Genomic DNA, 26465 nt, shown 5'->3' with positions numbered 1-26465 from the left:
ATTTTAGGGAGCAGGCTAATTACTCACACATTACTCACACCATAGGAGCCTACGCAACACCAAACACTGTTGCTGTATGTATGTTTTATTTTATTTGTTATTTATCTTCTATTTTGGAAATGTACATCCAGGGTTTTTTTTCACCTTTAGTTTTTTGGGAGCCCCCAAGAGAGTGGTCACTGGTGCAGTGGCGTAGCGTGGGTTGTCAGCACCCGGGGCAAGGCAAGTAATTTGCGCCCCCTAACCCGTGGATTTGCGCCCCCTGACCCCCAGATGTTGCGCCCGGTGCGGCCGGCCCCCCCTGCACCCCCCACGCTACGCCACTGCACTGGTGCCCTGTATATCTATAGGTAAATCCGGCACAGACTCTGGCGAGCCGGCTTCGGAATCAACGCATGTGGGGTGCCCCGCCGCGCAGGTGCCCTTGATGAGCTTGCCTGGCGTCGGCGCGCGCGGCGGTTTACAAAGCTCCCTGCGCTGCAGCGGCGGCGGCCGCGCCCGAGGCGGAAGATGGAAGGGCGCGCCCAGCTGGAGGCAGCGGCGGCCGCTCCGCCGCCCCAGGACGCGGGTAAAGTGGGGGCATGGAAGCCGGGGTGGGCAGGGGCAGCAGCCCTCCGAGACCTTCTCCCGCCGCCCTTTCGGCGTCCTTGGGAAGGAGAGGACTCGCCGGCGCGCTAGAAGCTCCCGCGCACTTGGCTCTTATTTGCCATCTTTAATTGCCAATAGAAGAATGTAATGGCCCAATTATGCCCGCGTTAATATTAGCCCCGAGGGGAGCGCACCTGTTGCTGCGTTTGGGGACCTCCTCTGCACAAAGGGGGCCCCCGCTCCAAGTCCTTCTTAGACACGCTCTAGTTAAGGACGTGGTAAATCACTTCTCTCCCACCCCAAGGCAGCCTCCAGAAAGCCCAATTCTGGAGCAAGCTCTGCTTTGCGCGTTGTAGCCTCGAACTCCGGCGTCTTGGAAGGACGTTCCTTTTCTCGTCCCAAGGAGCTGGTCCCTCGCTCTGCAAAGGAGCGAAACAAACAATTCCCTCCATAGGTAGCTCCGGCAGGGCGGTTCATTCACTGGGTGCCACGGAATTTTGTTTCTATCGCTGGTTTCTGTATTAAAACTTGCACGGGAGTAAATCTCACTGATCACAGTGGATCTTGATTCTGAGTAAACCTACGCGGAAACTGGCTTGCACAGCTTTGGAAATTACTGTAAGGAAAAGTCTGGCACCTTGCTGGGTGGGGTTTCATGGTAAGGGGCAAAAGCCCCAGAGGGCGGTGTCCCATTCAGTTTTACCTGGAGTAGACCTATTGAAATCAATGGGCCTCACTTGGTTATTAATTTCAGTGTGTCTCCTCTGAGTAAGACTTGGGTGAATGCAACCTATAGTTTTATTTTGCTAGGTCTTAGGCACAGCACAAAAGCTATGCTTATGGATCTAAGGCTTGTGGGGTCAGGAAAAATAAGGGGTGGGTTGGTTCTAATTCATGTTCTTTTGGTACCTGGCCTGAAAAATGAAAGAAAAGAAAGACGCTCTGCCTGTTCAGTGTTCCCCACTTCTCTTACATTGGTTGGCTGGTGGCGCACCTTTAAAAGAGAGGAAAAAAGAGCGTCCTCACTCAACAGGCAGCACTTATTTTTTATTTTCTGTTTCACATGTGAACTGTTTCACATAGGGACGCGGGTGGCGCTGTGGGTAAAACCTCAGTGCCTAGGGCTTGTCGATCGCATGGTCGGCGGTTCGAATCCCCGCGGCGGGGTGAGCTCCTGTCTTTCGGTCCCAGCTCCTGCCACCTAGCAGTTCGAAAGCACCCCTAAGTGCAAGTAGATAAATAGGTACCGCTTTATAGCGGGAAGGTAAACGGCATTTCCGTGTGCTGCGCTGGTGCTGGCTCACTAGAGCAGCTTCGTCACGCTGGCCACGTGACCCGGAAGTGTCTCCGGACAGCGCTGGCCCCCGGCCTCTTAAGTGAGATGGGCGCACAACCCCAGAGTCGGACACGACTGGCCCGTACGGGCAGGGGTACCTTTACCTTTACCTTCACATGTGAAAACATCAGAATGACTTGAAACCACCTCAGTCCAGTTAAGTGGGGTGAGAATAAAGGCCAAACCCGATGTCAGGGCCAGCCATCCACATCTCTTCCACACCACTTCCTTCGCATAGCAGGGACTTGGAAGGCTGTTTGCATGAAAAGGAGTGCAAGGGAAGAGAAGCAAATCTTGACCTGAACTTTGTTCATTTCCGGTATCACAACTGGGTTGGGAGAAGGCTGCTCAAAGGAAAAGGGAGGGAGGGGTGGTTTTCACTCCCCCCACCCCTGTTTACTCTTTTTCATCTAGGCAGTAGATTCTATGACCCCTTTCCTGTTTTATATGTGAACAGAAAGATGTGCATGTACATGGCTGCCTATCAAGCCTAGTTTGGCCCCAAATTCCAGACTGATGCTCATGGTGACACTGAATCCTTAACATGTTGTGCATGTGGCATGTGGCCCTGTGATGAATTGGCCTTATGTATGTACCACCAATTTACAGGAACAAATCTTTTATCCACTGTCATGGTCCTGGCATGTGGTGGTGCCTGCGCATGCTGAGTCCAACGCCAGAGGCAGTTTAAAGTGTCAACTGCACCCTCATGGATGGTCTGAGTTGTGGCGTCACAAAGTTCAGGGATAGGTCTTCCTATCGATGGCCCTTGTGGTCTCTTCCAACTCTATGATTCTTCCCTTTCCCCCATGTTAAGAAGTATAGCATTAGCTTAATCGGTCCCCAAAATGGCCTGAAAACACACAATGCAGGTTTCAGATAAGCAGATCTGGCCTTGAATGCTACCTGGGAATCAGATGTAAGCCCTTGGGAAATATAGGCTCATACGCTGTCAATGTAAATCTAAGGTACAGTGCGCTGTAAAATACTCTCTCCTTACTTTTATGAGCTCTTCAAGAGGAAAAACTGGGTGTATGCAGGGGGTATTAAATGACTTGCCTTGCAAGTTCAAACCAAAGGTCAGTGTTCTGTTTCCAGCTGTGGTAACCCAGATACAAGCAGTACATGAAAATGGCCATCATTTGTTTGACCCAAGTATCTGGTGCTTGGAGGCATACGTTGAGGTAGTTATTGTGCATGAAAGCCCTTGACAGAGTATTCCTCCATGGACTTGTCTTGTGGTTGGTTGGTTGGTTGGTTGGTTGGTTTTAAGCCATCTAGGTTTAATAGATGTCTAAGACAGTCATTAAGCGGTTGTGACAGTTATTAAGAGGTCATTAAGAGTTTGTGAAAAAGGTGACCATTTGCAAAATTAAAGCAGAAAGGAAACAAACCACTACACTGATAAAGGTGGAAGAGGAGTGGGGCAGGGGCTGAACAGGAAGGTGTCCCATGACATGACTTTTCATGAAGGTTGTACATCTTTTGTAAGGAAGCTGCTTTTTCAGTACTAAACACTTAAGAAATAAGGACAGAGGTCTCCACAGGTCATAATATTAGATGGAGAATGTGTAAGCTACTTGTGATGTACCGTATTTTTCGCCCCATAGGACGCACTGGCCCATAGGACGCATCAAGTTTTTTTTTTGGGGGGGGAAATAAAGGGAAAAAAATTTATCCCCCCCCCCCAGGCACTTGTGGGGCCGGCAGCAGGGAGAAGCGCTCTTCTCCCCGCCGCCCGCCTTCAGATCAGGTCCGGGGACAGCGGGAAGACGCGCTGCGCCTCCCAGCTGTCCCAGGAGCTTGCGGGGCAGGCAGCAGGGAAAAGCGCTCTTCTCCCCGCCGCCCGCCTTGAGATCAGGTCTGGGGACAGCGGGGAGACGCGCTGCGCCTCCCAGCTGTCCCCGGAGCTTGCGAGGCCGGCAGTGGGGAGAACCGCTCTTCTCCCCGCCGCCCGCCTTCAGATCAGGTCTGGGGACAGCGGGGAGACACGCTGCGCCTCCCTCTGTCCCCCGACCTTGTGGGGCTGGCGCTGGGGCTCTCCTGAAGCCTGGAGAGCGAGAGGGGTCGGTGCGCACCGACCCCTCTCGCTCTCCAGGCTTTAGCGAAAGCCTGCATTCGCCCCATAGGATGCACATACATTTCCCCTTCATTTTTGGAGGGGGAAAAGTGCATCCTATAGGGCGAAAAATACGGTATATTAGAACAAATTACACAAAACCAGGACATGGCTTTTTATGTCACGGGAAGCTGTTTTGACTTTTGCACACTGGAAATGCATTAGTTCTTTTTTTTTCTGGGAAGCTGTTGGTTTGACCCTTCATTCCCAAGTGAAATAGCCAATTCTGCTCCCATTCAGCCTGCATTATTCTTACCCTTCACTTTATGTCTTGCATTGCTGTCTTTCCACAGTTAAAACTTAGACTGCAAACTTCTTGAGCAGGGACCTGTCTTACTTTTGTATCTCGCTTTCTTGAATAACCATTTCAGTTCATTTGCTTTGCAGTGTGCATGGAGGAGTTTGCGAGTCAAGAGGGGAAGGGACTTAGAGAGAAGCTGTTGTGCACAGATGAAAATGGGAACCTTGAGAGTGAGGTTGGAGCCAGAAGTAGTGTGGTGTCCGTTCTCCACACCGTCATTATAGACGAAAAGACGGGGCAGATCCTGGAGAAAGAAAGGGAGAATGATGTTGCAAAGCAAGAGCAGGCAGGGGACTGTTACATAGGACAAGGCGCAGGGTCCTCGGCTCCACAGTCGTCAGCTTTGGATAGTCACCAGCTCAATTTTGTCACTATATACAGGCACCTGCCAAACTATGCCAGCAATATAAACCCTAATCCCCCTATTCCAGAAGCTGAACTGAACCAAGAATTCATTAATCAGCCAAAGCCACAAATCCCAGCAGAAGTATCCTGCCTTAAAGTTTCGGAAAAGGGGAATGTGAAAAGAAGAAGCAATGCTGTTTTCACTGCTGGTTCTCTGAAAGCATCTTCGGCTGCTTTGGAGGAACAGAGTCAGGGTGTGAGCGAAAACCTGGGCAATGCTATGCGCAGATCGGCCAGATGTGCTGCAGCCAGCTGTGTGGGTCAGCAGTCCTCCAGAGCCTCTTCATTCCAGACAGCCAAGGGCAAGCAGGAGGGAGCCAATGAGAAGAAAGAACCACCAAAAGCTCCAGTGGAGCCTGCTCCACCTGCCCAGAAGAAGACACGCACGTTCTACAGTGCTGGTAAGCGATTAAGAGCTGATTCATCCCTCTTCATGGTCCCTTCTCAGCCCTCAGTGCTACAGTGTTCTTAGAGTTAACCGCTCCTGGATCCTGTTACAGTTACTTACTCGCACACTTTGCTGGGGAGCAGGGAAGGATTATGAGTTGGTAAAGGTTGCCTCCTAAACCACCAGCACCCATTTGAAGTCCCTCAAGGCTCCCGTGTTACCAACAGCAGCAGCTTCTGTTTTTTGCTGGGTCTGAATGCAATGACCCAAGCAAAAAGTGAATTGTACCAAGTGTTTATTACAGCTTGACTACAGGCAGAGTAAGCAATGCTTAGCCCTGCTCAGTACAGCACAATGGCTAGTACGTTCAGTAGCACCTTCACCAGTCTCTGTCTTTGCTGAGGTTGGTGGAGGAGAGTTTCCAAGCCACTTTTATATCTTTCTCTCGTAAACATTCTCATGGCCCCCATGACCAGACACCAGAGCTCCTTGGACAGGTCGCTGAGCTTTGAGGCCCAGCTAACAGCTGCCCTGGACTAAACAATAGATAAGAAATTGGCTCCCTGGCCAGCTGGTGCCCTGTCATAAGATAAGTGTTACAACATCTCTTAACTCCTTGCAATGCCGTTCTGCAATTCCATTATAGCTCCTCCTTCAGATTTCTTAATTCCAGAATATTCCTTCCTTTCAGGTAGCTGAGAGCCCATCAGTTTGGAACAGAAACTAGGCCACTAAAAAATCAGTTAGAGATCTCTACATACCTGCAGAAATATACAGAAATATACATACAGAAATATAGTAGTTGATGAGTTAAAAGAAAATTCATTTAAAAAACCCAGACATGAAAGCTTCCAGAACCTTTGAAATGTTGAGGGAACAACGATAAGAAAATTGTAGATAAATTTAATTGCCTAAATAGGTTGGTATGCTTGCGGGGTGGCACGCTTCTGCCCATTCATAGCTATACAGTCGTACCTCAGGTTACATACACTTCAGGTTACATACGCTTCAGGTTACAGACTCCGCTAACCCAGAAATATTACCTCGGATTAAGAACTTTGCTTCAGGATGAGAACAGAAATCGTGCTGCAGCGGCACGGCAGCAGTGGGAGGCCCCATTAGCTAAAGTGGTGCTTCAGGTTAAGAACGGACCTCCGGAACGAATTAAGTACTTAACCTGAGGTACCACTGTACTAAAATTTCTCTGCTGTGTTTCCTGTGAGCAGCTCTCACAAGTGCCCCCAGGGTGGGGGCAAAAAGATCTAAAGGAAACTGCAAGTCAAGCAGGCTATGTAGATCTTATAATGATGGCTGGCATCCTACTATGGTTTACTCAGAGTAGACTCCTTGAAATTAACGAATCTAAATTAGCAATTGTTATTAATTGTAATGGGCTTACTCTGAGTATGACCAGCACTGAATGTAGCCCGTTATCTGTGGTTGAGAGGCAGGGGATGTTGAAGTGAACTGTGCACTGGATATGAGATTTTAAAAACTCCTCCTGTAATGTTACTTCCATAGCTATATGGCAATAAGGTGATTAGGCTCAGAGCTGGTAGTTAGCCCCAGCCTTGGCCCTTTAGCATTATGTAGGAAGACTGGCTCTAGCCCTGAACAGAAGCCCTCCTGTTAGAGACCATGGGTGTGCTGCAAGATTTTGATGTATTTTGATATTGAAGGATAGGAGTGTTGATACAAATATTTTAAGGGTTTTCTACTATTCCTCCCCACTCTGAACTTTACCTCTTCTCCCTTTTGCATTCCCCCCTTTTTATTCTTCATTTAATGATACCCTCCTTCCCAGAACAGCTAGAGGAGCTGGAGAGAACTTTCCACGAGGACCATTACCCGGACAGCGAGAAGCGTCGCGAAATTGCTGCTGCTATCAGCGTGACCCCACAGCGTGTTATGGCAAGTCTTCCCTGCTGAACAACAAACATGGGGGGAGGGGCGTTGATAGTAAAAATAGCCCACTGGGAAAGGATTATTCTGCTGTTGGGATTGCATTTACAATTCCTCCCTCCACCCCTGTTGGCCAGGGGTCAGCAACTCCGGTCTACCGTCCCTCAGATCATGTGGTGGGCTGGACTATATTTGGGGGGAGGAATGAACAATTTCCTAGGTCCCACAAATAACCCAGAGATGCAATTTAAATAAAAGCACACATTCTACTCATGTAAAAACACGCTGATTCCCGGACCGTCCACGGGCCGGATTGAGAAGGCGATTGGGCCAGATCCGGCCCCTGGGCCTTAGTTTGCCTACCCCTGCTGTTGGCCTTTCTGAAGCAGGGGGTGAATAGCAGTTGAATCACAGCTGTGTTTCATTCAGCTTGGGCCAGCATCCAAATTGCAATTGATGCTCCATCACATATACCGCCACCCCCCTACCGTATCTTTGGTGGCAGCTTTTTATATATAAAATGCCAAAGCCGGCTGCAGTCTAGGGTGGACCAGTAGCAGTGGGGAAAAGGACTGAGCAACCTCTGGCAATTCCCCACTCAATTTGCCCTTCTACAGCTGCTTCTTACCAGGAGAGTGGGACATGTAGCTTGAGGAAGAAGAGATAATAATAATAATAATAATAATAATAATAATAATAATAATAATTTATTATTTGTACCCTGCCCATCTGGCTGGGTTTCCCCAGCCACTCTGGGCGGCTTCCACAAAGGCCAAAAATACACTAATATGTTATACATTAAAAACTTCCCTGAAGATGTCTTCTGAATGTCAGGTACAGTGGTGCCTTGCAAGACGAAATTAATCCGTTCTGCGAGTTTCTTCGTCTTGCGGATTTTTTCATCTTGCGAAGCACGGATGCACCCTGGTACTGTATTATAATGGGATAGCGGGCAAAGCACAAAGCGGGTCGCTCCCCAGCAGGAGGAGTTCCCCCAGCCTGGAGGATCTGTTGCCGGGAAGAGGCAAAGACACCCCCTCCCACCTCCCCACGAAAACAGCCCCCCTTCCTCTGTTGCCAAGCCTTGCCGCGTCTTCGCTCGGCCAAACCGCGTCCCACATCAAAGCCTCAGCCCGCTCCTCTCCCTCTCTCTCCACGAGGTGCCAAAGGAAGTTCGAGCCCAGGAACCGAGGGCGGATGCACGAAGCGCCCAGCACGGACTCTCCCTTGCTCCCCCGTTACCTTGCGCCACGCCGCCGGGCTCCCCACAGTCTCGGCAGCTGCTCCCGGCTTCTTCCCACCCCCGCAAAGGCGCCTTCACGGCAGCCCAAGCACAGTGGATGCCTCCTCCTCCTCCTCCTTGGTCCCCCTCCTCCTGCCTTCGCGCAGTTAGGGCAAAATGGAGCAGCCATGTGGGGAGGGGGAGAGAGAGAGAGGCAGAGGCAGAGGCGGCACAGAGACCCAGCCAGATCCGCTGGATCCCAGCCCACCTGCCTCCTCTGTGCCCTCTCCGGAAGAGGATCCCTCTGGAAAAGGTAGGTCGCTCCCTCGCTCGCTCCCTGCCAGCCCAGTTCCCGCTTCAAAAGGAAACAAACTCGCAAGACGTTTCGTCTTGCGAAGCAAGCCCATAGGGAAATTCGTCTTACGAAGCACCTCAAAAGACAAAAAACTCTTTCGTCTTGCAAGTTTTTCATCTTCCGAGGCATTCGTCTTGCGAGGTACCACTGTAGTTGTATATCTCTTTGACATCTGATGGGAGGGCGTTCCACAGGGCGGGTGCCACTACCGAGAAGGCCCTCTGCCTGGTTCCCTGTAGCTTTGCTTCTTGCAATGAGGGAACCGCCAGAAGGCCCTCAGCACTGGACCTCAGTGGCAGAATGATGGGGTGGAGATGCTCCTTCAGGTGTACTGGGCCGAGGCATTTTAGGGCTTTAAAGGTCAGCATCAATACTTTGAAAAGCATCAAGCAGCTCTTGTTCAAGATTGCAGCTTCAGTCCTTGCTTGGCTTTTAAAATGGGATGGTTGGTGGTGGATATTTTTGCGGTGCTTTTTGATTTCTCTGTGTTGTGAAAGGGGGTTCTGTGATCTGGTGAAGAGCATTAACTTGCCACAAGACCTCTCATTTTATGGTGAGTTTGGTGTTCATACGGTTTACAAAGAAGTTGGAAATGTGGAGTTTGTTTTGTTTCACTGAGGATTCCTCTCCCCTTTGTTAGATCTGGTTCCAGAATCGCAGAGCCAAGTGGAGGAAAACAGAGAAATTGACGGTGAAAAGCACCAAGAAATGTTCAGTCGCAACATTGGCTTTGTCAATAGGCCGTCAACAAAGTTCTCAGGGGTGAGAAGCCTCCACAACTCAGGTTGAAGATGGATGGTAGTTTTTTTAAAGAGAACAGAAAGTTCCTTACATCCCAAAATATTCTTTTGTCACGTGGGTTTTCCAAGGTTTTGGAACTACAGAAACTTGCAGAGCCTGTTTCTTTGGGAGCAAAATTGACATGAGTGACATCACACTATAATCTAGGAGGAATCTCTCAGGTCACTTTTAGCAGTTTGGCAAAAATATGTGCCAGTCTCCAGGATGAAGCTTATATGAATGACGGGCGTTTATTTTCTCTCACAGCCTTTTTCTTAATTTCATACTTTCTGTTAATGGTGCTGGAATACAAAGTGTCTGCAGCCAGAAGTCTACCTTTTAGGTACCCAAATACAATTCAGTTTCTAAAGAGTATTTGAGATTTTAAATTGCAAATATGTTTTAGAATACAGGTTTTTGTGAGTTACAGAAGATATAACTAAAAGGTATAGGTGTTTAAACAACAGACAAAATGTGTGATGAGAGGAAGTTGACAAAAAATGCTTTTCCCCATCAGTTCCTTTCCAAATTTATGATACACCCCCCTTCAAAATAGAACTGCCTTATGAGTTACGCTAAGTGATTTTTCTCTCTGGAAACTGTGTGAAATTAAAATAAGCTTTCTTAAAGCAACTCTTATGGAATACAACAAATCCTTGCTTTTAAACTGCCTCCCCCCCTCCCAAATTTATTTCCCCCAACTCCTGCCAGTATCATAGGGGTGTGGCTTTGGATTCCTGTACAGCTTTTTATCAGTTCCCATGTTTCCTGTTTCCTGTATCCTTCTCCTTATTGCCTCTCTTCCCCCTTCCCCAGTGCCTAATAATAATAATAATAATAATAATAATAATAATTAATAATAATTTTATTATTTCTACCCCACCCATCTAGCTGGGTTTCCCCAGCCACTCTGGGCAGTTTTCAGCAGAACATTAAAAGCAGAATAAATCTTCAAATATTAAAAGCTTCCCTAAACAGGGCTGCCTTCAGATGTCTTCTAAAAGTTGGATAGTTGTTTATTTCTTTTACATCTGATGGGAGGGCATTCCACAGGGCGGGGGCCACTACCGAAAAGGCCCTCTGCCTGGTTCCAAACATCCTCTCAGCAGAGCAGCCCTGAAATATGATAAATTTTGCCTCGACAGCTGTGATATTTGGGTTTGAATTGGAGGAGGGGCATTTGACAGATCAGCCAACCAAGCTAAAGAGAGAAAATGAATATTCTTGTTCTGTAATGGAGCTGCAAAGGCATTATCTTAGTAAAGAAGGCGACAGGATCTCTTTTCCTCAGAAGACAAGGAAATGGAAAGTGAAGCAGAATCGAGGGGAAGGTTTGCATTTTGCCTTCTGCCCATTCCTCCAGTGTGGTGCAGTGGTTAAGAGCGGTGGACTTGTAATCCGGTGAACCAGGTTCGATTCCCTGCTCCTCCATATGCAGCTGCTGGGTGACCTTGGGCTAGTCACACTTCTCTGAAGCCTCTCAGCCTCACTCACAGAGTGTTTGTTGTGGGGGAGGAAGGGAAAGGAGAATGTTAGCTGCCTTGAGACTCCTTCGGGTAGTGATAAAGCGGGATATCAAATCCAAACTCCTCTTCTTCTTCCTCCTGATCATGGTGTTCAACTTTGCTTTCAGTATAACTCTGCTGCCTGCACCCCCCGTATCTGACATGGCGCACGACCAGCCTGCTGCACTCATGATGGATGCCGCACCTGATGCCAACTATTCTAACATGCTCAGTGGGTCGGCCGTGCCACTGGCCGCCTCCTCAGGTGAGATCTGTTCAACTTGTGGCACTGGTGACTTGGGTAGGGTTGGCCCTTGGCTCACTTCCTGTTTCCCTACTTTACTTCCTCTCTCAGTGGAAAGTCTATTTCTCACACTGTGCAGCACTAAACCAAAGCCTTTATCTTCATGGGATAAACACAAGATTGTTCCGTTCACATTTTAAGGTGCACACACAAAACAGCTTTGGCATTTTTGAAAAAGGCCGTAAGACAGCTTGTAAACGGAGGATCCTTGCGTCTCATTCCTTGGAATACAGCAGAGAAAGACTGATGTTGGAGCACACCAGGACGACTACCTGTGACACTGTTTTTCCCCATCGACTTTCCACAATTGTAATGCTTTTGTTGTTGTTTAGTTGTTTAGTCGTGTCCGACTCTTTGTGACCCCATGGACCAGAGCACGCCAGGCACTTCTGTCCTCCACTACCTCCCGCAGTTTGGCCAAACTCATGCTGGTAGCTTCGAGAACACTGTCCCACCATCTCATCCTCTGTCCTCCCCTTCTCCTTGTGCCCTCCATCTTTCCCAACATCAGGGTCTTTTCCAGGGAGTCTTCTCTACTTTTAGAAAGGAAATATCTAGTCTTCATGTTTGACCTGTTATGCAACTCTGCTCACTGGAAAGACTCCAGTGAGACCCTTCTTGAGTTGTTGGACTTCATCTCCCAGCAGGACCTGTGGTTGGGGGTGGTGAGAGCATCATCAGGAGGGCTACAGGTGCCCCCCCCAGGTTAAAACCTCCCGTGTTTCCTTGCTTGTGGCGTATTCCATTGTGCCTCACTGCGACAAAGACTGATTCCAGAATACTTCCCTTGACTTTTCAAATCTTGCAGCCAGGACTGTAAAATTAGCTTTCACTGTGTAAGAGCAAACAAAAACACTCCTCAGTTTCCAATCTGGTTCCAATTCCACAATCAGACAGTGGGTAAAAAACTTAGAATGTAAAGGCTACTTGAGAGAGGCGGCGAAAACCCTTGTTGACTCTGAGATGAAAGTTAACCGGCTGCATCTACAAAGCAACTCAATGAGATTTTCTTCACTGGTGAAGGCAAAAATGAGTTACTGGCTTTCATATTCCTTTGAAGATAGATCAGTAGATAATCTCAGAGTTGTGAGTTTGAGCCCCACAAAAGGTTCCTGCATTGCAGAGATTTGGACTAGATGACCCACACGGTCCCTTCCAACTCGAAAGTTCCAGGGTAGTCAAATGCCAGGTAGCTGCTCCCTCCAGACTCCTAAAGGAAAGAGGCTTTCACTGCCCCCCTTCATGTAAAGCATTTTTAGGGGGAACTTAACTGAGGCTCAGGGACGCGGGTGGCACTGTGGGTTAAACCACAGAGCCTAGGGCTTGCCAATCAGAAGGTTGGCGGTTCAAATCCGCATGACGGGGTGAGCTCCCGTTGCTCGGTCCCGGCTCCTGCCAACCCAGCAGTTTGAAAGCATGAAGCGCAAGTAGATAAATAGGTACTGCTCCAGCGGGAAGGTGAACGGCGTTTCCGTGCACTGCTCTGGTTCGCCAGAAGCGGCTTTGTCATGCTGGCCACATGACCCGGAAGCTGTACGCCTGCTCCCTCGGCTAGTAAAGCAAGATGAGCGCTGCAACCCCAGAGTCAGCCACGACTGGACCTAATGGTCAGGGGTCCCTTTACCTTTTTACCTGAGGCTCATGCCTTGCAAGAGTGAAGAGTCCTTGGAGCAAACTGAAGGTGTGAGTGAAAGCGCTCTCCTCTTCTTCCTCTCAGCCGAGATCAGCAGCTGGAGTGGGAGATGCTGACTGAGAAACAGGAGCCGGCCAACTAGCAGCACTTCAGGAGGCAAATTGGCTCGGGGTTTCCAAGTGTCTTGAGGACAGCGTTGAAAGGGATGTTCAGAGAGGGGTGGGAAGAGAGAGAGCCAAAGCAAAAAACCTCTGAGGGTATGTGGGACTTGGAAGCACTGGCTGTCTTTACCTGTCCAGGTGAGAGCTGGGAGGGCAGCCTGCCAAATGGGAGAGAAGTGTGGCTTCTGTTCAGTATAAAGGTAAAGGGATCATTAGGTCCAGTCGTGACCGACTCTGGGGTTGCGGCACTCATCTCGCCTTACTGGCTGAGGGGGCTGGCGTACAGCTTCTGGGTCATGTGGCCAGCATGACTAAGCCGCTTCTGGCGAACCAGAGCAGCACACGGAAACGCCATTTATCTTCCCACCGGAGTGGTACCTATTTATCTACTTGCACTTTGACGTGCTTTTGAACTGCTAGGCTGGCAGGAACTGGGACCAAGCAACAGGAGCTCACTCCGTTGCTGGGGTTCGAACCGCTGACCTTCTGATCAGCAAGTCCTAGGCTCTGTGGTTTAATCCACAGCGCCACCCATGTCTCTCTGTTTAGTATAGTGCTAGCTAATAGTGTGCTTCCGTAGAATGTCCTTTGGCGCAGTGACATCACACACCCCCTTGCAGTTTTGTGTACTGCCAGCAGCTTATCTGTATTGTTTGATAAATTTCCCCTAGGGATTGTTTCCTTTTCTCTTAGTCCCTAGGCTAGCCACCTTTCAGGCTGGTGAACTTCATTGGGCTTGATAGATCACAAGTTGTGCAAATCTGACCCAGAGAATGGAAAACAGCAGCTCCTTCCTTCACCTGGTCCCTGCCAATTCCCATTTCAGCAGCTGGGGCAGAGAGAAGCTCCTCTGCTCCTTGTCTTCGGGTAGCAAGCAGGGTTGGGAGGAAACGCCTTTTGCGAAGCCAGTCTCAGAACTCTCAGTTGTAGTGTCAGTAACAACCAGAAGATGGTGATCTTACACAGGCTTTTAAGGACGAGGCTTTCCTAGTGATCTGGGAAAAACAAGTGTTGGACAGGTAGCAACTTCTCAAAGTCACGTAGTCTTGAATGATGCTGATTTTTTGGAACCGATCCAAATAATTTTGAGAAAGCAACAGGTTTTGTTTCCTGGTAGTTGATTTACATCAGGGCAGGGGGAATGCTACTCTGGACTTCCTAGAGGGTTTTTGACCACAGTATTATTCTGGATCAGTTGCGTAGGTTGAGCTTACAAGACAGATTTTCAGTGACTCCAGTAGCTGGATGAGTGTCTTCAGAAAGTACTGCCGTGGGACACTGTTCCCACCCCATGGCCATTGGCTTAAGGCAGGGTAGGCAGCCCATGTGCCGGATGCTGCCCAATCGCCTTCTCAATCCGGCCCACTGACGGTCCAGGAATCAGCATGTTTTTACATGAGTAGAATGTGTCCTTTTATTTAAAATGCATCTCTGGGTTATTTGTGAATGAGCTGAGGTTAAATTCAGAGAAGTTGTAGGTTGGGAGATTGTTTGCTCCATAAAGTGGCTTACAGTTGATCTTAGTTTGGATTGCTTCAAATATTTAAATATTTGCTATCTTACTCTCGAGCCAAAAAAAGGCTTCAAGCGTTGCCATATAGATTATTTCAGGAAAGAAAGAAAGACCGGGTCCCCAGACTTCGAATATAAAAAAGCATGACATGGGAGGAAAATAGATTGGGAGGGTAGAGGAGATAAACACATGCATGCGCTTAAGTTCCTACTTAGAAAAATATGGAACGCAGAATAGACAAGAACGGGTCACCAGAGAGAGTTCCCCAGACTAGCATGTGATTGAGGCTGAGCATCATGTGCAGTGTGCAGAAAATTAATAATAATAATAATAATAATAATAATAATAATAATAATAATAATAATACCGCGCCCATTTAGCTGGGTTTCCTCACCCACTCTGGGTGGCTCCCAACAGAATATTAAAAGCACAATAAAACATCAAACATTAAAAACTTCCCTATACAGAGCTGCCTTCAGATGTCTTCTAAACATCAGTTGTTTATTTCCTTGCCATCTGACAGGAGGTGTTCCACAGGGCGGGCGCCACCACAGAGAAGGCCCTCTGCCTGGTTCCCTGTAACCTCACTTCTCGCAGTGAGGGAACCATCAGAAGGCCCTTGGAGATGGACCTCAGTGATGGGGGTGGAGACACTCCTTCAGGTATACTGGGACGAGGCCGTTTAGGGATTTAAAAGCACCAACACTTTGAATTGTGCTCGGAAACGTACTGGGAGCCAATGTAGGTATTTCAGGACAAGTGTTATGTGGTCTTGGCGGCCGCTCCCAGTCACCAGTCTAGCTGCCACATTCTGGATGAATTGTAGTTTCCGGGTCACCTTCAAAGGTAGCCCCACGTAGAGCGCATTGCAGTAGTCCAAGTGGGAGATAACCAGAGCATGCACCACTCTGGCGAGACAGTCTGCGGGCAGGGAGGGTCTCAGCCTGCGTACCAGATGGAGCTGGTAGACAGCTGCCCTGGACACAGATTTGACCTGTGCCTCCATGGACAGCTATGAGTCCAAAATAACTCCCAGGCTGCACACCTGGTCCTTCAGGGGCACAGTTACCCCATTCAGGACCAAGCAGGGTGTTACTTCAAGGCCAGGGAAAAGTCAATCAGCCAACAAAGTGAAAACAGCCCTACACATAAAATGAGCTTCAGACCAAACATGTCACTGCTCTGCCTCAAAAATAAAGGGATGGGGGGCAAAACCTGGCCTCCGTGGCCCAGGTCACACTACTGCCTTTGCGCAAGGTAGCCACCTGGGCAAGAGAACAGGAGGCACCAGACTGAATACCCATGCACAGAGCGGACTCCCCCCCCCCATTTTCTTGGTATCAGTAGCAGCAGCCTCAACCAGTTCTAAGGCTACCTCTCTCCATCTCCAGCAAAGCTCTTTATGTACCGTGTTTTTCGCCCTATAAGATGTACCTGACCATAAGACGCACCTAGTTTTAGAGGAGGAGAACAAGAAAAAAAAATTCTCTCCCTCTCTGTGCAGCACCTCTCCAGCAAAGCGAAGTCAGAACAGCAAGAGGGATCGGTGTCTTGGAATTGCAGTATGGACAAAATATTATGTTGTATTCTGTGGGTTTGAACAACATTGTCACCTTTCACTGAATGACTCTCATTTTAATCAATTGTAAGGCTATTAAAGAGTCTCACAAGAGGGGCAGAAATGGTTCCCAAAAGCTGAAATAGTAATTTTTGCTCAGTTTGAACTCTGTGATGAGCACCAGTTTCGCAGGGTAATAAGGAAGGTTCTAATGGCGGGGGGGGGGGGAGTTTAACAATTTTTGTAAAGCAGTTTCATGTGCTTATGGAGTACTTTTGACCCCCTAATACTATTTGCAGTGATATTAAGAAAAGTGAATAGTTTGCCTATTATTGTAATAGTAAAAATATTGGTCCTTTCCCCTCTCTGCTCTTTTAAGAGAAAAGGTGGTTTATGCATCTGTCAGTATGATAGGAACTATTATAGGAGCTACCTTATGTTCTTAGTTTTTCAGTTTTCTCATTCACTTCCATGGAGACAGTATTGACACCCAAACCAGTAAGAGCTGGTTATTGTTGTTTTTACGAGATTTAGAGTATGCAATAATTTACACCTCATCGTTGTTGGGGAGCACCTGGACTGTGGTGTTGTAGAAGGCTGACACAGAAGTTTTGTGTTTTTGTTGGTGCTGTCAGGATGGCACCTGTTGAAGGAAAGATAACTGGATCCCCATAGGTGTCAACTGTGAATTTACTCTGTGCCCTGTCTCTGTCAGGCTCATTGTTCCCCTTCCCTGCCGTGATGAAACTTGCACCCAGTATCGGGGAAACCTCTTCTGTGCTGGGGCAGGTGAAGTGTCACTGACGTCAGACAGATGTAATTGTGGAACCACACAAGCAACTCCAGAGGAATCCGGACTCTCCCACAATCCTGTTTGCTCTTCTGGAGAAGGGTGTGATGTGACTCACGTTCCCTTTGACTTGTTTTGACACGATCTCCTAGGCTGTGCATCAGCATATGCAATTAACAAACTGGAAAGGTGGTTCTTAAACTGAAGGCGAAACAAGCCAGGATGCTTGTTCTCAGTATGATGCCTGAGGGTCACACCACACATTATGCAGAGGCAAACATAGATTTGTTGCTGAGGGTTCACACCGCGGGGAACTGAATTCAACAGTGGCTCCCAGGTGATGTTGATGCATGATACAAGTGTGTCATTCCTGCACGATAAAGGTAAAGGTAAAGGGACCCCTGACCATTAGGTCCAGTGGTGGCCGACTCTGGGGTTGCAGCACTCATCTCTCTTTACTGGCCGAGGAAGCCGGCATACAGCTTCCGGGTCATGTGGCCAGCATGACTAAGCCGCTTCTGGCGAACCAGAGCAGCACACACAAACGCCGTTTACCTTCCCGCTGGAGCGGTAGCTATTTATCTACTTGCACTTTGACGTGCTTTCGAACTGCTAGGTTGGCAGGAGCAGGGACTGAGCAACGGGAGCTCACCCCGTCGCGGGGATTCGAACCGCCGACCTTCTGATCAGCAAGTCCTAGGCTCTGTGGTTTAACCCACAGTGCCACCTGCGTCCTTCTTGCATGATACGCATGCTCAGAAAGACCTGTTTGTCACATCCACACATTGAGGAGTAGGCTTTAAAGAGCTTGGGTGCATACCTGGAAAATGTAATGTGAACTTGAGAACAACTGTCCTAGGAAGGAGGCAACAGCATTGTATCATACCTGCAAACCTTTTTTCCGGATTCCATCATCTTTTGACTCTCTTCCATTGCACTCTTTCACCCCTGAATCTTCTGTTTGCTTTCCACTTGGGGCCCTCAGCCCTGGTGTCAACCTCTCTTATATAACATGTTCTTCCTTTTTCCTTTGCAGTCGACTCTGCTGCTGGCAGAACAACCACATATGACTCCGTCCAGACGAAAGACATCTCCCAGGGCATGTTCAGTTCCTTCAAGAAAGAAATCTTTCCTCCCGTTCCAAGTCCTCCACCCATTCGTAGAGCCAGCCTCCCATTCAGCATGGTGTTTAACCCAAACAACCACATTGTTCCACTGATGCTGGATACCCCCAGCAGTGAATATAGTCCTTCTAGCCAGGAAAGTAGCTGCAGTGAGGTCTTTGCCTACAGCATCCAGAACCAAAGGTGAGAGAAGTGAGCCTGGTGGGAGTCAGGTGAAGGCACCTCACCTCAGAGTTCATCTTGCCACCCAAGATAAAAAGGCTAAGTTGTATTCCCATAGCTGTTGGCTTTCTTCCTGTCCCACAAAATTGGTTGTCTTTATTTGCGTTCCAAATTTACCATCCACTGTGAGTGCATCATCTATGAGCGGATGAACTTTGCAGGACTTTCTTACCCCCACCCACCAGGCATTTGAATTTGAATTTCTTATTTTGGTCACAGACCAGTTCCAGCCCACATACAATATCAAGGAAGTCATAAAACACGATAGGGATACATTTGAATTTGCAATTATCTATAACAGGGACAATACAGATATAGCAACAGTTAAAAAATATATAAATTATATTTTTTATACTAACATATAACCTAAAATTATCATTTAAGGCCTTAATCATTCTGATAGCACAGCTTGTTCCCTAAGTTTTTTGGCAATCACACAGAATTTAGCTACCCTTAACGTGATCTCAGGATCCTTGTCCTCTTCCAGGGATTTTAGACATTGAAGTTCGGAGCCATTTGGAGATTTTTGTATAGCAGGGATGATAAATGCCAAGTGTATATCACCGTAGAAACAGCAGCGTAACAAGACATGAGAGACAGTTTCTACCTCCATCAAGCCACAGGGGCAGACTCGTTCCGCATATGGTTTACCCTCGAATCTGCCCTGCAACAAGGCAGAGGGCAGCTCGTTGAATCTAGCGAGCGTAAATGACTGTCGTTATTTAGGTATTCGAATTTTGACAACTATTTTGCTGGGGTAAATCCTCTCCCATTATCTTTTATTGCTGGGTGTTTATTCATCTCGCTCACATGGCATTGCAGTTCCACATCCCAAATTCATCAGCGGATTATTGCTCTAGCTTTCTCATAACCTACAGCTATCAGGGCCTGTGGGGGAAACCCCACGCCTCTTAGCTTTTCATGCAGTGTAGCTTTCCATTTGGATTGGTAGGAATCCAGTAGGGTTAACGGTGCCAACCCAACAGGGAAAAAGATAAGTTTTAACCGATAATGGATCTTCAGAATACATATCCGGGCTCTAACAGGGATTTGCCTGACCTCCAGGCAGACAGCTATGTTACACACACAAGAAGGGATCCCTAGCAGACAGTGATAGAACTTAGTTTGGAATGGTTCTAAGGGAGCGAGGTTTAAGTTAAAGCCATAGTTTTCCCAGTAGTAATGTATGGAAGTGAGAGCCGGACCATAAAGAAGGCTGATCGCCGAAGAATTGATGCTTTTGAATTATGGTGCTGGAGGAGACTCTTGAGAGTCCCATGGACTGCAAGAAGATCAAACCTCTCCATTCTGAAGGAAATCAGCCCTGAGTGCTCACTGGAAGGACAAATCCTGAAGCTGAGGCTCCAATACTTTGGCCACCTCCTGAGAAGAGAAGACTCCCTGGAAAAGACCCTGATGCTGGGAAAGATGGAGGACACAAGGAGAAGGGGACAACAGAGGACGAGATGGTTGGACAGTGTTCTCGAAGCGACAAACATGAGTCTGACCAAACTGCGGGAGGCAGTGGAAGACAGGAGTGCCTGGCGTGCTCTGGTCCATGGGGTCATGAAGAGTCGGACACGACTAAACAACAAGGTTTAAGAAGCTGCAGATCCAGCAGGCACGCACTGCAAACTTTGCATGTGTTCTGAAGTCAAGTGTGGCACGAGGGACCTCAAGGGTGCTCTAGTCAAACCGCTAAGCGGCCCCTTGTTTCATGGCAGACAAAATTCAAACAAAGGCATGAATGTGAGTGTTCTCACTGGCTGTTTTTCAGCTTTGGAACTCCGCTTCACTTGGGCTTTGCCATACAGTGGTACTTCGGTTTAAGATATGATATGATAATCTTTATTGTCATTGTCCCAAACAGAACAACGCAATTGAAAATATCTACATCAGACATTCAAAAAGCCTGCTATCCCAGCTATCCCAGTCTGGTTAGCCCCCTAAAAACTCTGATACCCCATAATTAAATACAGTATACTCCCGTAGAGATTACCTTACACTGCGTTTAAAGCCAAAATCGCATTTGAATAGAAACTGATTCTCAGGTGGCTAGTCCTAATCTTTATAACCCTGTACCTTCAGGCAGAAGCTGAAAGAGATAATTTCCAGGTGCGCAGTATCCTGCGCTATCTCTGCAGCTTTCTTATGGCACCTGGAAGCATACATTTGATCCAAGGTGGGAATAGTGCACCCAATTATTCTCTCCGCAGTTTTTACAACCCTGGACAGCATTGTTTGTGACTGTGCAGCTCCCAAACCACACACACAGACCGTAAGTTAATACACTCTCAACAGTGCAATGATAAAATGCCATCAACAGGTCCTTTGAGAGATTATTTTTCTGGAGGATTCTCAGACAGCCCTGTTTATGAACGATTCGGTTTATGAACTCCTAAAAACTGGAAGTAGTGTTCCGGTTTGTGAACTTTACCTTGGTCTAAGAACGGAATCCAAATGGTGGAAGGGCACCGGTAGTGGGAGGCCTCATTAGGGAAAGCGTGCCTCGGTTTAAGAATGGTTTCCGTTTAAGAACGGACTTCTGGAATGAATTAAGTTCATAGACTGAGGTACCACTGTATCTTGAACTTCATTTGGAGGAAGTGTAAAATATTTGTATTTGGGCATGTGAGGGGTGTGTCCCCCCCAAAAAAAAAACATTTCAAATGCTTTGTGAGTATTTGCATTTTCAATAGTCGTACCTTGGAAGCTGAACAGAATCCGTTCCGGAAGTCCATTCGACTTCCAAAATGTTTGGAAACCAAGGTGTGGCTTCCAGTTGGCTGTAGGAAGCTGCTGCACCCAATCGGAAGCTGTGTCCGACGTTTGGCTCCCGAAGAACGTTTGCAAACCGGAACACTCATTTCCGGGTTTGGGGCGTTTAGGAGCCAAAATGTGCGAATGCCAAGGTGTTTGGCTTCCAAGGTATGACTGTATATTGGAACATGTGCTTCCCCCCTGCCAAAGAAACCCCAGTTATTTGTCCTCATATCTTGTGGAGTGGGTTATAATTCTTAACAATGACTTGTGAACTGTTTCTTTCCTCCAGCGTCGACGCTCCTGTGCATTGCAATTACCCTGAACAGCTGGAACCTACTGCTAACCTAGAGACCCCATATTACCACCCAAATAGCCAGCCTGGGGTTTACCAGTTCAGCCAGTATCCTCAACACCAGGTGTCCCAGTTGCACCATGGTCCAGTTCACCTTGCTGGCACTGCATTTTCCAGTGTCGGCCTCACGCCAGCTATGCCTGGTAAATCCACCGCAGCTTTTCTCCCTATGCCTAGCAATGGGGGACTTGTAACCTATGGAGCAACAGAAGCTTCTCAGGGGTACCTGCAGAACCACGCAGGAGGACAGCTCCTAATACAGCCACCAGCCGGGAACTCGGGTGAGTACCTCAAATGGAATTCCGCCCACCGTGGTTGATTCCTTATTAAGGGAGAGATGCCATTGGAGGCGCTGTCAGCAGTTGACCGGATTGAACACTATCGGAAGGTCCTAAGGCTCAGAAGGGGCCCTCACCAGCATTCTGGGTGAGGTGGCTTCACCACTGCCAGCATTTATTTATTTTTGAAAAGATATTTATTAAAGTTTTTAAAATATAACAATGAAAAGAAAAAAAAGAAACAAAATACAACATAAAAACAGTTAAAAAACAAATAATTTCCCATAACATATCTTCCTTACGCTTATTTCCCCAGACCTCCTCATACCTCCCTTCTTTGTATTCCACTTCAATTTGTTAGTTCAGCAAATCCTTACCATTAAACTTTTACCCATTTATAAACCTTTTTTTTTCATATCTCCTAAAGCATTACAGCTGGAAACCCCTTAGTTTCTATCCAACATCCTTCTAACATTCATTAATTTTACAATATTTCTGTAGATAGTCTTTAAATTTCTTCCAGTCTTCTTTCACCAACTCTTCTCCCTGGTCTCAGATTCTGCCAGTCATTTCTGCCAATTCCATGTAGTCGATCACCTTCATCTGCCATTCTTCCAGAGTGGGTAAATCTTGTGTCTTCCAATACTTTGCAATGAGTATTCTTGCTGCTGTTGTAGCATACATAAAAAAAGTTCTGTCCTTCTGTGGCACCAATTGGCCGACAATGCCCAGGAGAAAGGCCTCTGGTTTCTTCAGGAAGGTATATTTAAATACCTTTTTCAGTTCATTATATATCATTTCCCAGAAAGCCTTAATCTTTGGGCACGTCCACCAAAGGTGAAAGAATGTACCTTCCGTTTCTTTACATTTCCAACATTTGTTATCGGGCAAACCACTGCCAGCATTTAACACAGCAGTTACAAAAGGCTTTTTAAACGTGGAACTTTTTATTTTTTATTTTTTATTATTTTATTTTATTTATTATTAGAAAATTTTTATTTACAAACAAACACATAGACACGAAACAAAATTCATATTACCCTACCACCTTAAATTACAGACATTAAAACATCCTTGTGACTTCCCTCCACCGTCCCTCAGCCTCCTATATATTATAATATTTCACATTGCAATTTTCATCTAAATTTATATTTCTTAACTCTTTTAACTTACTGTTTATTTTAACCAGCTTTACCAACATTAATCCAAACACATCAACATGTTAGTTTTTGAGCTGTGCACGGACATATAATCTTCAGACAATTTCCATTGTATTTTTATTTTTGGGTTTGATTGGTACCTTATTACTGCAGTTAATCCTGCCAATTCTATAAATTCAATTAGTTTATCCAGTCATCCTTTGTGGATATATATTTTAAATGTGGAACTTTTAAAAAAGGGTCTTTCTGTAGCAAACTGCAGCAGCGGTGCAGGCCTTCTTCTAGCACACCCAAATTTTTATTCAAAGGATTAGCGTGACTTAAACTGTTGCTCGTGGTAAAGGTAAAGGGACTGCTGACCATTAGGTCCGGTTGTGGCCGACTCTGGGGTTGCAGCGCTCATCTCGCTCTATAGGCCGAGGGAGCTGGCGTACAGCTTCCGCGTCATGTGGCCAGCATGACTAAGCTGCTTCTGGCGAACCAGAGCAGCACACAGAAATGCCGTTTACCTTCCCGCCAGAGCGGTACCTATTTATCTACTTGCACTTTGATGTGCTTTCGAACTGCTAGGTTGGCAGGAGCTGTGACCGAGCAATAGGAGCTGACCCCGTAGTGGGGATTTGAACTGCCAACCTTCTGATCGGCAAGCCCTAGGCTCTGTGGTTTAACCCACAGCGCCACCTGCCTCCCTGTTGCTCGTGGTAAAAACACTTTAAAATCCCACAGTGGCTGAAACAGCATAAAGGAATTATTTCTTTTCTCCCCCCCCCCTGCCTTTCTCTTCTCCTTTTTTCACTTCTGCCTTCACCCAGGCTATATCCCTGCATTTCAGACTGTGCCTTGGAATGAATTGTGTATGCAAGGAGTTCCATTTTCCAATCAGCTTTGCTCACAAATGCAGTTTTCCGGCTCAGGAGGGGGATGTTACTCAGCTGAGCAGGCACAGAACCTTCAAAACCAGAGTGGGCCTCCCAGTCCTTGTCTGCTGCAGCTGCCCAAAGCAGAAGGGCCAGGATACGCTGCTCTCTTGCTCTCTCCTGAGCAAATGGCAGATCTAAATTCGAACCTGGATCACCAGTCACAGACACAACACATGGCACTACTTGAAGAGGACTCTGATATGGACAAAATCCCCAAAGAGGAAGACAATATTTCTGGTGAGTCCTAGTCACGTGGTCATCACGAGGTGATCTAGAATGAAGCATTAAAATGAAGGCACAACACTAGGTGTGATGGTGCGAGAGCTGTGGTTGCATCTCCCGGTGGTTGGTTGGTTGGTTTATTTAAAGAGCAAAATGGTAGTGGAGCCATTCAGAATTAGGCTGTGGAAGAGGTGGGTGGATAGGAAATGGTTTTGAAGTTGTTTTTTGAGTTGTTGTGAGCAGAACTGAGGTGCACAGAGCACACCTCAAGGAGGTCTCGGTGATGCTTTCACTGTTGTCCCAAGAGTGAAATAAAAACCCATCTTGTGGAAACAGGAAGTGAAGCAGGCAGTGAAAGGAAAACTAGAAGGTAGCAAGGTAAACTGCTGTTGGGGCCAAAGGTCACCCCCTTTGGGCCACCCCATACCTCCCTCAAAGGATGGAGTGTTGACCCCCCCCCCCAGCAGCACTTTTCCTGGACCCTCAGGAGAGAACTTTCGGCTGCCTGTCACTCCCTTCCACCTTGCAAGCAAGGGTCAGGGGCTTGCAGTCCCCCTTGATCTTCCCTCATATGAGCTTGTAAGGGCAGGTGAGTATGTTTTTAGCATTTTTCTTGAGTGCCGGGAAGAGCCCAAGCTCTTTTTTGCAAGCTGTTTTTGAGACAAAACATGAGGGTTTCTATTCATCCACAGTAGCAAAGTTGGTTTCTGGAAGGAGTCCCAGGTGGAAAGCTTTTGAGTGGCAAGGAGGGCTATCCTTGTGCCCCACAAAGGAGAAGTTGTGGACTGAAAGACCAGGATCCTCCACAGTTCCACCAAGTGAAATCCCAAATTGTCACTCTGTGGAATATCTTATTTTAGATGCATAAGGATTCAAGGCATTTGTTCGTTTATGGCATTTAGTCCTCAATTTTCTTGGGTATCTGGGATTGTGCTGCCCATACAGAAGGCCTTCTAGGAAGGAGCTGAAATGTTCTTGTTGGCTTGAGGCTCTGGGCAGAAAGTTGCACCTCCCGGTCAGCTAGATAGTCCTCCCCCTGCCATCCCTCTGAAATCCTTTAAGTGTGGTTCCTCAAATCCATGCTGATAGGGCATTCTTGCTTGGAGCTCCCACCATCTCTGATCCACAAATGGGATTGTGTTGATGCTCCAAACCACCCCACTCCAGAATCTTCTGTCAATTCTTTCTTTATGTGCTCTGAAAATGTGGGTTATAGGAAAAAAGTGTACTGGCGACAGCAAGCAGCCATGGTCAGCTGAGGAATACAGTCATACCTCGGGTTACAGACGCTTCAGGTTGCATTTTCTCGGGTTACAGACCCACCAAAACCCAGAAGTACCGGAACGGGTTGCTTCCGGGTTTTGGCGGTCACACATGCACAGAAGCGCTAGATCACGCTTTGCACATGCGCAGAAGTGCCAAATCGCAACCCGCGCGTGCACAGATGTGCCGCTGCGGGTTGCGAACGCTGTGGGTTGTGAACGTGCATCCCACACAGATCATATTCGCAACCCGAACGTCCACTGTACTAATATTAGAGTCAGTGATAATACCAAGGTAATACCCCAAGTTTAACTGAAAGTTCCCAAAAGTAAATGTTGCCTTTTTTTGGGATTTTCCTTTGTAGTAAGGGTTAGGCACAGTAACATTTTCTCTGTGGTTGGAGTTCCAACTACACATAATGTCATTGCATAATTCAGGTTAAAGCTATGTGTTTCTTTAAGAGCTGGGGCATGATCAAATATAGCAAGGGATGGTGCTACAGGGGCATGTTTAAAGGGCTACAAAAACGATGCTCCTAGTAGCTGTAAGAGAGCCTTTTCTGCTTAAACTACTTCCCTTCTTCTCATGGGGGAAAACAGCAGAGCTGAAGCTCTGAAATGAGCTGATAAGCAAATGCTTCCTTTTGTGGCCAGTTCCCAAACAGCCATCTTCTCATTGTGGGTCACTCTATTGTATGCTGGTGACCCCACAAGGTTCCCATGACCCGAGATGAAATGAGTCACTGTTCCCCCTTCTGGAACTGCTGTTCTAGATACTCAATTCCTGCTCCGGACGACCCCTTTACCATTCTGGCCTGGTGGTGATAACGCGGGTGGAGGGCTCTAGACTCAAGAAGGCTAGTATATGCCCCAAGAGGACTCTGATATCTGGCAACATTTTGGAAATAAGAAACACAACTCTCTGGTGGCTAGCAAAAGTGATTTTAGCAAGGTTTTTTTTTTAACCTCTACCTCCTTTCCTAGACAATGACTTCACAGGATTATTCTGATCTTTATCTTTCCAGATTTTCCCGAAGACAGCAAGAACTGACTCAGAACTGACTCAAGCTTCCTCGTGGAAAACAAGGGGGTTGCGAGAGAAAGAAAATATTATGACTTTTGTTGTTTTTAAACCTTCTCTTGGAGATAAACAGAAAACAATGTACTTTGTGAAATTCAGAACCCCAAAAGACTAAAAAGAGGAAATAACAGGATTGGCTTGTTATTATTTAATTTATTATTATTGCTCTGCTGAGGAAGGAAGCAGTGAAACATCTTTCAATAAAACAAATTCAGCCCTTT

General features: G+C 47.2%; 1 protein-coding gene across 1 annotated transcript; it reads left to right on the top strand.

Annotated features, from left to right (window-relative positions):
* Positions 1 to 548: 548 nt before the first annotated feature.
* On the top strand, positions 549 to 26465 carry NOBOX (NOBOX oogenesis homeobox). The gene is made up of 9 exons (XM_082223126.1): positions 549 to 568; positions 4431 to 5150; positions 6942 to 7048; positions 9257 to 9378; positions 11030 to 11166; positions 17897 to 18167; positions 21259 to 21602; positions 23572 to 23916; positions 26189 to 26465. Exons 2-9 carry the CDS (start codon positions 4436 to 4438, stop codon positions 26212 to 26214), a joined length of 2067 nt encoding a protein of 688 aa, XP_082079252.1. The 5' UTR covers positions 549 to 568; positions 4431 to 4435; the 3' UTR covers positions 26215 to 26465.

Source organism: Podarcis vaucheri (genome assembly GCF_965113315.1).
Source record: "Podarcis vaucheri genome assembly, chromosome: 5".
In the NCBI taxonomy this organism is placed as follows: domain Eukaryota; kingdom Metazoa; phylum Chordata; class Lepidosauria; order Squamata; family Lacertidae; genus Podarcis; species Podarcis vaucheri.
This window is presented reverse-complemented; position numbering and strand designations above follow the sequence as displayed.

Excerpts from the sequence above, each read along its gene's own strand:
- NOBOX (XM_082223126.1), top strand. The coding sequence starts at position 4,436 with ATGGAGGAGTTTGCGAGTCAAGAGGGGAAGGGACTTAGAGAGAAGCTG. Across the intron at positions 9,379-11,029 it reads CGTCAACAAAGTTCTCAGGG|TATAACTCTGCTGCCTGCAC; the intron begins GTGAGAAGCCTC and ends CTTTGCTTTCAG. Across the intron at positions 11,167-17,896 it reads GCCACTGGCCGCCTCCTCAG|TCGACTCTGCTGCTGGCAGA; the intron begins GTGAGATCTGTT and ends TTTCCTTTGCAG.